Consider the following 10,206-nt stretch of genomic DNA (forward strand, 5'->3'; position numbering starts at 1 on the left):
AATATCCCCACTTTATAGCAGAGGCAACTGAATCTCAGAAAGGAGAAATAGCTTGCTTAAAGCCACATAGTACATGCAGCGAAGAGCCAGGGTTCAAGGCTCAGCCCAGCCCCCTTCTCCATTAAATCACAAGACTTCTTATATCCACCTATGATACAACGAAGCTCCAAGACACAGGAATCGCAGCTTCCCTTTCAGCCGCCCTCTAGGGACCTGCTGAAAAGGATGAAATCACCCCCACCTCTACCATCACAGCAGCTCCCCTCAGGAGAAACAACCAGGAAGGCACTGGGCATCTGCCCTTCAGCCCAGTGCCACCACTTGAAAATAAGGGAACCAGTCAGAAAACCTAGCGGAGCCCTTCTGGTTACTCCACAGCCCCACAACTCATTCCTACTCTCCGTCATTGCCCGATGGACTGGGCCAAAGGCCACAAGCGGGCACCGAGTCCTGTCCAGCTGAAGGCTGTGCCTTGTGGATGAAGAGACAGGTTGAGGAGCCCAGCAGCCTATAAGCCAGGGAAGGCTGTCCAGTGGCGATGCTCAGCTGTTCTCAGCAGGGGGCTCAGCCAGTTCCAACTTCACACAGCTAAGGGGCCTAGGAAAAGCTGGCCCTGCTGCTTCTGTCGCCTCTGGTCCGGGGCAGGATAGGCAGGACAGGCAGCCAGGGATTTGGGGGGACATACATTGATATGATTCGAGATCTGTTTGAATACAAGTATATGTCTTAGTGAAGAGAGTTCGAGGCCTCAGGTTACTGCTCTGTAAAATGGGAGTGCAAGGTTGTTGTGATGCCTGAATGCAAACCTCTAATGGCTGCCATCTCATGTTTCATCTCCCAGTCAGATGTAAACTTCTGGAGGCCAAGACTGCTTTGGGTTTGGTCTTTGCCTTCTCATCACTGAGGACCGTGCCTTGTTCCTAGGATGCATTTAACAAATGCACGGTGAATGGAGTTACATTTGATTTACTGCTGAAGCAGAACTGAATGACCACTTAGTACAGGGCTTCTCCATCGAGGGTCCAGCCACTTGTTTTTAAAATATATTTTGATAACTGCATTTCAATATACTTTGTTTTCTTTGTCATTCTGTGTATTTATTTGATGTGTTTAAAACCTTTTTGTGAGAAGGGGCCCACAATTTTAACCAGTCTGCCATGATACTATGAAGCCCTGCCTCAGTCTCTTCACCTCACTTTACGGGGCAAGAAAGCACATTCTCTTTTGGACGGAGTATAGAGATTGGGGGAATGCTGTTGATGGTATTTGCCTAAGCCTCAGCACAGCATTTGGCAAAGTCCCCTCTAGTCACTCTTCTCGGGGGAAAGATGGAGAAAGACTACACTTAGATGGCTTCAGAACTGGTTATGGGCCAAATCAGAGTCATCATGTAATGGTTTAATGGTTTAAGTGCTAACTACTAATGACAGAGTAGAAGGAGAAAGACAGACATCTGTCCTTGGCCTTGTGTCGTTGGCCATTTTTATCACTGAGTTGGAAAAACATCTGCTTGTGGCCCACTTGGGGACAAAGCCTCGTGAACTGGATGGACAGGGTCAAGATTCAAACAACTCATCATCGGCCAGGTGCTTTGGCATACAGCAGCAGGCTCTCACTAAGTGTTTGTTGGCTGAGGGATTGATTGAAACGAATAGGCTGAAATGTAATAGGGAAAAGTGGAAAATCTTCCACTTGGGGTCGACAAGCCCAGGGACAAGGTGGGGGAGGCAAAGACTGGGGGTTACATGGGCTGTGAACTAAGTGGTAGCCACCAATATGACATGGCAAGTCTCAAAAATAAATGCAATCCCAGACTTCATTGAAAAACAGAGGGTCTAGAGGGCAGAATGGGACATCTCTCTCTCTCCTCTCCCTTGGTCCAATCACTTTTAGGGTCTTGTCTTCAGTTCTGGTCTTTAGGAAGGGCATTGATGAGTTGGAGAGTGTCCAGAGGAGGAAACCAAAGTGGGAAAGGGCCTCATACCCTCCGAGAACCAGTAGAGGGAACTTGGAAGACTCCAGGAGGCCACGGTGGTTGCCTTTGTGCTTGGAAAGGGCGGTACATGGAAGAAGGATTAGACACGTTTTGCTTGGCTCCAGAAAACAGATCTAAGGGCAAGAGGGGGGATGAGAAAATAGGCAGTTGGTGTCATGAAAAAGGTGTCCCAAGATTTAGGGTTATCCAGAAGTGAAATGCACCCCCTCTAGAGAGAGGCGGTGGCTTTCCCTTCCCTGGAGGTCTTTTTCTTTTTTTTTGGCAATTGGGGCTAAGTAACTTGCCTAGGGTCACACAGCTAGTAAGTGTCAAGTGTTTGGTCTGAGGCCGGATTTGAACTCAGGTCCTCCTGACTTCAGGGTTGGTGCTCTATCCACTGCCCCATCTAGCTGCCCCCTCCCTGGGGGTCTTTAAGCAAAGTCTGGGTGACCACTTGTTTGGGTAAGTCCTAGTCCCCTTTCTTGTTCAGCATGGGCAGGACAAGAAGCCCACTGAGGTTCCTTGCAGTTCCTAGAGTCCATGAACCACGTGCCTAGAGATGTGAAAGGACTTGTCCAAGGTCACCCAGTAGTGGTGTGTTTGTGGGGATTCACACTCAGGCCTCCTGAATCACATTCACCACTCTTTCTGTTACTGACATTCAGTCCCCTTTGTATGCCTAGCATAGTATCCGTGACTAATTCCTTTTATGACTATCCATAGGGTAGAGCACAGGACTCAGCACTTGTTAAATCTTTAATGAGTATGTTTTGAAGGAAAGAATAAACCCAGGTCCTCTGGCTTTCCAAACCCAGGGCTCTTTCCATTACACCATACTGAGATGTTAAGGACAGTGGTATAGAAATGTGTCATAATTATGTTAACTCCTACCTTTGAGAAACTACAGTCTCATCATGGGAGAGGGAATGAGGAATAAGATGTACAGGAATCAGGAGAATATAAAAGTGAATAGTTCAAGAAATTATTAAAAATCCAAGCAAGATTGCTTTCCTCTTCCTACTGCACTGGCTGAATGGCCAATGTAATAATGGTCATAAGACATGAATCAGTAACAATTCATGCCAGATTGAATAAAGCTGTATGAAGTGCAGATGTTTTCAGTGTCCAGCACAGCACCATACACCCACTTTTCCCTCCAACTTGTGGTGATAGGCTGACCCTAATTCCATTTCTAACTCCAATTCTCATTGGCTCCCATGACCATCTTTATGCTGATAAATCTAACTCACCTGCCCCAACTTCTCTGCTGACCTCCAATCTTATGTCTCCAAATGCCTTTCAGACATCTCCAACTGGATGTCCATCCATCTTGAACTCAGTATGTCCAAAAGAGAACTCATTACCTTTCTCTCTAAACTGCCCCCCCTTCCAGTTACTGTAGAGGGCACCACCATCCTCCCAGTCCCCTTAGGCTCCATCACCTCAGAACCATCCTAAATTCCTCACTAGGCCTCACCCTCCAAATATAATATGGTGCAAATTCACCTTTGAAATTTCATCCCTTGAATATGTCCTGACACTGTTTCTACTCTAGAGCAGGCCCTCATCACCTGGACTATTGCAGTAGCCGCTGGGGGCATCTGCCTGCCTCAAGTCTCCACCCGCTCCAGTCCCTCCTTCCTTCAGCCACTAAAGTGCAGATTTGACCACGTCATCGCTCCCCGCCCCCCAATAAACTCCAGTGGGTCCTCCAGGATCAAATACAGAATCCTCTGCTTGGCATTCAAAGCCTTTATAACCTGACTCCCTCCTCCCTTTCCAGGCTGCTTACACCTTATTCCCCTGCGTGTATTCTTTGATCAAGTGACTCCGAGCTCCTGGCTGTTCTATGAACAAGACAACTTCGTTTCTTGGTTCTAGGCATTTTCTCTGGTTGTCCCCTATGCCTGGAATGCTCTTCCTCTTCCTCTTTACCTCTTGGCTTCCTGGCTTCTTTCAAGTTCCAGCTAAAATCCCCCCTTCTACAGGAAGCTTTCCCCAGCCCCTCTTAATTCCAGGGCCTTCTCTCTCTTATTTCCTGTTTATCCTGTGTATGACTTGTTTGCACATATTTCTTTGCTCGTCTGCCCTATCAGATTGGGAGCAGGTACTGTCTTTTGACTCTTTTTGTATCCCCAGCGCTTAATACAGTGCCTGGCGCTGGCACACAGTAGGCTCTTAATAAATGTTTATTGACTGACTGACTTCCTGAGATTCCCTCATTGTGGCTATTTGGGCAATGCGAATCAAAGTCAACAAAGTGGATTGTAATTCTTGCAGTCACCGCTGAGTGGTAGTCTCGAGTGTTGGAAAAAAAAAACCCAACTTGTCCCGCATCCAAGCTGGGAAAAAACAGGCTGCCCTCGAGGACCAGTTCTCTAGTCTGACACTGACTTTCACTTTCCTCACTGCTAGCAGGATTACCACAAGCCCAACCTAGCCTGGGACCTGCCTCAGGCTAACACTCACAAGGACCCAAATTATGACTATGAAACCACTTTGTTTCTGGGATGTTCTAAACTCTGGGAATGGATTCTGTTGCTGATCGCTATTTAAAGAACACGGACTCCCACCAGAACTTGGCTTGATGGTCTTTCTAGTGCCTAACCTGATTCCCAATTCTGAATTAAGTGAATTGGCTGACTGTGTTTTGTTTTTAAAATGATGTTTTCACATCATGGTTGTTTCTGGAAATATTCCCCTTCTTCTTCTCTCAAAATCGACCCCTCCCTTGCAACAGAGAAAAACAGTTGAATGAAAACACCCAATGCAGTGACCATCTGATGATGCTCCCACCCTTCTTCCCCTGTACTCCACAGCTTCCTTACTGGGAGGAGGGAGGTTTCTTTTTATTTTATTTTATTTTATTTTAGCCGGTAAATGGGGTCAAGTGACTGGCCCAGGGTCACACAGCTAGTAAGTGTTATGTGTCTGAGGTCGGGTTTGAACTCAGGGCCTCCTGAATCCAGAGCCAGTGCTCTATCCACTGCGCCACCTAGTTGCTCCCGAGGTTTCTTTTTATTACCTATACTCCAAGACCACAATTGCTTTCTTAGTCTAGTAGTTTATATTGTAATCATTGTGTGTATTGGTTTTCCGATCCAGCTTACTTTATCCTGAATCAGTTCATTCAAACCTCATGTTTCTCTGAATTCCTCAGTCATCATTTCTTATAACAATAACATCGTGTTGCTATCATATCTTACGGTTTACTCAGTTTCTCTCCAATCTATGGAGTTTGTTTCCCATTCTTTGGATATTTTGATATATGCTGGACTTTAGTTTCTATCTTAGATTCCTTTGGCATTCATGCCTCCTCATGGAATAACATGGGTCAAAGACAATGAAAAGTGAAGTCCCTTTTTCTCACACAATTCCAAGTTGGCATCCAGGATGGTTGCTCCACCAAACCCACTGATTTCTATCAATCCCAGCTCTACCAACAGTGTATTGCTATATGGCTTACATTATTGCCTCTTTTCTACCAGCATTTCTATCAATTTTGCTTGCCCTTGAGGAGAGCAGTATAATGTGATGGAAGGAACTCTGATCATGGAGGCTGAGGACCTAGCTTTGAGTCTTGGTTCTGCCTTTCATTGGCTGTGTGACCCTGAGACAGTCACCTCCCCTCTCTGGGGCTCTGCTTCTTCCTTTGTAAATAGGGGGGTGGGGTCAGGTTGGACTAGGTGTTCTCTGAGGTCCTATCTAGTCCAACATTTCTGTGATCATGATTCTGTGAAATAGCGCTTCTAAATGGTAGTAAATGGGGAGGGAAGGAAGGAGCGACTTGCAGAGAGGGACTGGATGTCTCCCAATGTCCTAATGTGGTCATAACCTGCCCAAAGTCTTCTCGTTATCAGCACTAGATAGGTAGGCTTGGAGTGGGTGTGTGTGTGTGTGAGGAGGTCAGGAGGTTGGGAGAGCTGATAGTCGAGCCTTTCAAGATGAGCTAAATTCTAGTTAATAGGAACAATTCACATTTGGCTATACTCTGGACTTGATGAAATATTTAATGGCACCTGCTTCACAGCTACTTCCCCAGAGGACCCTGAGAGTTGGAGACACTTGCCCAGGGTTACGCAATCAGTTTGTGTCAGAGATAAGACTTCTTGATTCTGAAGTTAGCTCTCTATTCACTACTGCTCAGACTTTTTCCAGTGGTGTCTGACTCTGTGACCCCATTTGGGGTTTTCTTAGCAAAGATACTAGAGTGGTCTGCCACTTCCTTCTCCAGCTCATTTTACAGATGGGAAAACTGAGGCAAACAGGGTTAAGTGACTTACCCAGGGTCATACAGTTAGTAAGTGTCTGATTCTGGGAGATGAGTCTTCTTGACTCCAAGCTCAGTGCTCTATCCACTGCACCACCTAGCTGCCCTATTCTCTACCCACTATATCATACTATTTCTCGAGGTTTGGATTATGATCCCCATTTTCCATAGGGGGAAACTGAGGTCCAGGGAGATGAAATCCCTAGCTTCCTTCAAGGAATGTGGTATCTCCTACCAGAAGCCTTGGTGGTCAGTGACCTCCTCCTCTTCAGATTATCATGTAAATATCAATCTGTTCATTTGTTCCATTTCTCCTCCCTGCCCCTCCCCCCCGCCCCCAAGCATCTTTAAGGCAGGGATGGTTTTCCTTTCTTTGCCTTCGCCTGGTACACATTGGATGTTTAATCAGGATTTGTGGCTTGGCTCATCCCCAGTCACCCAACTGGGCAGTGGAACAGGTGAGACCCAAACCTCCTGACTCTTCCCGCAGTCTCCTTCCTCTGTACTGGGCTGGGCAAGAATCTAAACAGAAAAAAAGGAAAAAAAAAAACCCAGAGAAAACAGGGCACGTATTTGCCAAACTAGCTGGTCATCATTCCTTTGCAGGCAGGGGTCCAAGCACCCCCTCTTCTTTTGCAAAAGCTGTGCATGGTCTAGAGCTTGGCTCCATCCAAAATTGAGGAATATTCATTTGGCAGTGAAGACGAGGGGCTGCTCTGAGTGCAGGCTGGATTGGAGAGGCATACTGAGGGAGGCAGGGCCAGCATGGCCATCAGAGTATTGGAGCACTGGAGCAGCCAGGCTGCCTGTCTCTCCTAGCTGTCCAGAGTGTTTCCAGCTCCATGTAGAAGGAGGAGGCTGGAATGCCTGGTGAGCTTGAGCTTCTGCGGCCAGCTGGAGGATGGCTCCTGGGGAGGTGCCATCCCAGCAGCCGGCCAGCTTGGTCCAAGGCTCACTCTCTCACAACCACTGTGCCTCATCCCTTCTCAGCTGTAAGCATATGGTTATGATTTATCTCCTTTCCCTCTGCTTAGCAGTTCTCATTTCTGCCTTGTTCAGGCATCTCTCCGACCCTTGAGGGGGCCCTTGGAGCTGGGAGATGATGTGCCAAGCAGGAGGCCTGTTGCTTTTGTAAAAATTAGGAAAAAAATGTCCTCCCACTCCTCCCTCCTCCTTGCCTCCCCCTCGTTCCCCACCCTCCAGCAGTGAGGTAGGAAAAGTGAGAACAAGTGACATCATGGATGGGAGGGACCAGGAGCTCTTATTAAAGAAGAGAGCTAGCTCACAGACAGCGAGACAGGCTCAGCAGCTCAGCTCAGCTCAACTCAGCCCAGCCCAGCCCAGCCTGAACCAGCTGTTTCCTTCGCCACTGATGGCCAGTCTCAGCATGACCAACAGCAGCTCAGAGCTGCCAGGCTTCCGGTCCCTGGATGCATCTACTGTGCGTCTTCTGCAGCCTCTCTGGGACATGATCAGGGCCAGAGAGGGGCTGCTCCAGTCCCCCTTCTTCCCAGTCCTCTTCTCTGGCACTGCGTACGTGGCCTTCTGCCTACCTTTCATCGTCCTGGACTTCGTGAGCTACAGGGTCCCCGCCCTGAGGAAGTACAAGATTCATCCTCATTTCTACCCATCTGCAGGGCAGATTCTGCTCTGCTTGCTGCACACAGTCTATCAGCACGTGGTCTTCATCTTCCCTGTGACGGTCCTCCGCTGGCACTGGGGCCCCCAGAGCTGGCCGGCGGTGGCCCCGGGTCTCTGGGAGCTCCTCTACCATGTGACTGTGTGCCTCCTGCTCTTCGATGCTGAGTACTTTGTGTGGCATGTCCTGCACCACAAGGTCCCCTGGCTGTATCAGACCTTTCACAAGGTCCATCACAAGAACACATCCCCCTTTGCCTTGGCTACGCAGTACCTGAGTGTCTGGGAGCTCTCCTCACTGGGCTTCTTCGACTGTCTGAACCCCACGCTGCTCGGCTGCCACCCGCTGACCACCATGACCTTCAATCTGGTCAACATCTGGCTGTCTGTGGAAGACCACTGTGGCTATGACTTTCCCTGGTCCACACACCGGCTAGTGCCTTATGGCTGGTATGGCGGCGTGTCCCACCATGACCTGCACCACAGGAAGATAAACTGCAACTATGCCCCCATATTTCACCCACTGGGATAAGCTGTTGGGGACTCTGAGCTTGGGCTACTCTGCGGGAAATCCCCCAACCCCTGCCCCCTGGAACTGAGCCCTCCTTGGGGGTACAAGGTGAAAAAAAAGAGGAATTTATTTTAAGTGAAAGATTATTGTCTAGTTAGAAGCTATGAGAGATGGGATTTCATGTATTTTTACAGCCTGAGCATATTTATTTTGTACAAGAAGAATGCAAAGTTATATATATATATATATAATATGCATATATATAAAATACATAGAAATCTGTATGTAAATATCAGTGTCTGAGCCGAGCTCATGGTGTAGACTTGACCTTGAATGTCAGCCCTCTGAGGATCGGGATTCAGTACCTGGCACTGTTGCTGTGACAGCCTCGGCTGCTGTCTCTTCTTGGGGATTGCTCCACCAGGGCTGACACCCTGAGACTGTCTTGACGAATGAAATTGCTTGTGAGAAAGCATTTTCCCTGCTCTGCAATGTGTCCCTGAGCCAGGATAGCACGCCCCCCAGGATGGGCTTTGTACATTGTCTGTCTGACTCGTCTATTTATAATCTATGGAGCTCTTTCCTGCTGGACAGTGAAAAAGCCAAGAGGATTTTTCTATTTTTCCTTCCTTTGTACTGTAATCTGTATTTATACTGCACTACCCAATGTGATGTTTGTGTTTCTGATTTTTTTTTCAAAAAACAAAACCAAAACAGAACAAAACAAGTCCTGTGTTGTGTGTTTGGCATCTTGAGTTGGGGGCACTGAGTTTTGCCCCCCAGAGTTAGTCTGTTATTTATGGCCTGTGTGGATATGGGCAAGTATCTTCCCCCCTCTGCGCCTCAGTTTCTATCTCTGTAAAAGGAGGGGGCATTGGACTAGAAGATCTTTAGGAGCTCTTGTAGCTGACCAGATTCAATGCTCTGGTACTGTCAGCCCATAGAAGGGAGGGAAGGGGAGAAGAGTGGAGAGAGGATGCTGGTGAGTGAATCCGCTAAGCGACTGGACTGCCAGGACTGAGCTGGTGCTGGTGGAATGCCTGCCCACAGGGCAGGGTGGGACAAAAGGTCGGAGGGAAGCACTTTTGTTTTTTCTTTAAGTGGAGGGGAAAGAGGAAGGCTTTCTTGGGGGGAAGCTGGAGGTTTCTGCAGAGCACAAAAGGGGGCATGGAGCAGATGCCTTTGTCACCCCTGACACCTCTCGAGGGCTGCTCAGACGACTTCAGCATGAAGGGCAAGTGATTGGGTGGGCAGTGCAGCCCCGGAGCTCAGGGTCCCAGGAACTCTGCCATTAGCCAAGCCTTGCAAGAATTCTCTGGTATAAAACAGGGCTGCAGGAAAGAAAAGCCATGCCTTGTTTGACAGGACTGGTGGGTTTCTGAAAGCTCTTCATGAACTAAAAAAAAAATATCCATTGAGCCACATTTAAAATGCAATAAAGGATCTGTGTTTTAAAGAACTCAGGGTAGTATTGGGGAATGAGGACTGACTTTGAAGGCAGAGGAGATGGGCTCAGCTTGGGCAGTTCCCTTTGCTTCCTAAGGAGCGGAGGGCTCAAAGGACTGGAGGTTGAGGACCAGCAGAGACCTCAGAGGACCCTTGTCCACCCTCTTCATTTTAGGGATGGCACTGAGCCCCAGAAAGGCTCTGATTTACCCAGGGGCATCAGGTGGCAGGTAGCAGAGCTGGGATTCGAACCCAGATTCTCTAACTCCAAATCCATTATTCTTTGTGTTGTACCAAATGTGAAAACAAGAACAAACGGTCCGTGGAGCAACGATGCATGTCTGCCAAGAAAGGGGCAGAGACTAT

At 48.1% G+C, this 10,206-nt stretch overlaps 1 protein-coding gene across 1 annotated transcript; it reads left to right on the forward strand.

Moving 5' to 3' along the window:
* Positions 1 to 7,467: 7,467 nt before the first annotated feature.
* On the forward strand, positions 7,468 to 9,121 carry CH25H (cholesterol 25-hydroxylase). The gene has a single exon (XM_020973639.2). The coding sequence runs from the start codon at positions 7,483 to 7,485 to the stop codon at positions 8,413 to 8,415; it is 933 nt and encodes a 310-aa protein (XP_020829298.2). The 5' UTR covers positions 7,468 to 7,482; the 3' UTR covers positions 8,416 to 9,121.
* The last annotated feature ends 1,085 nt before the right edge of the window (positions 9,122 to 10,206 follow it).

This window comes from Phascolarctos cinereus, unplaced genomic scaffold (assembly GCF_003287225.1).
Source record: "Phascolarctos cinereus isolate Bilbo 61053 unplaced genomic scaffold, phaCin_HiC Scaffold_3;HRSCAF=262, whole genome shotgun sequence".
Taxonomy (NCBI): domain Eukaryota; kingdom Metazoa; phylum Chordata; class Mammalia; order Diprotodontia; family Phascolarctidae; genus Phascolarctos; species Phascolarctos cinereus.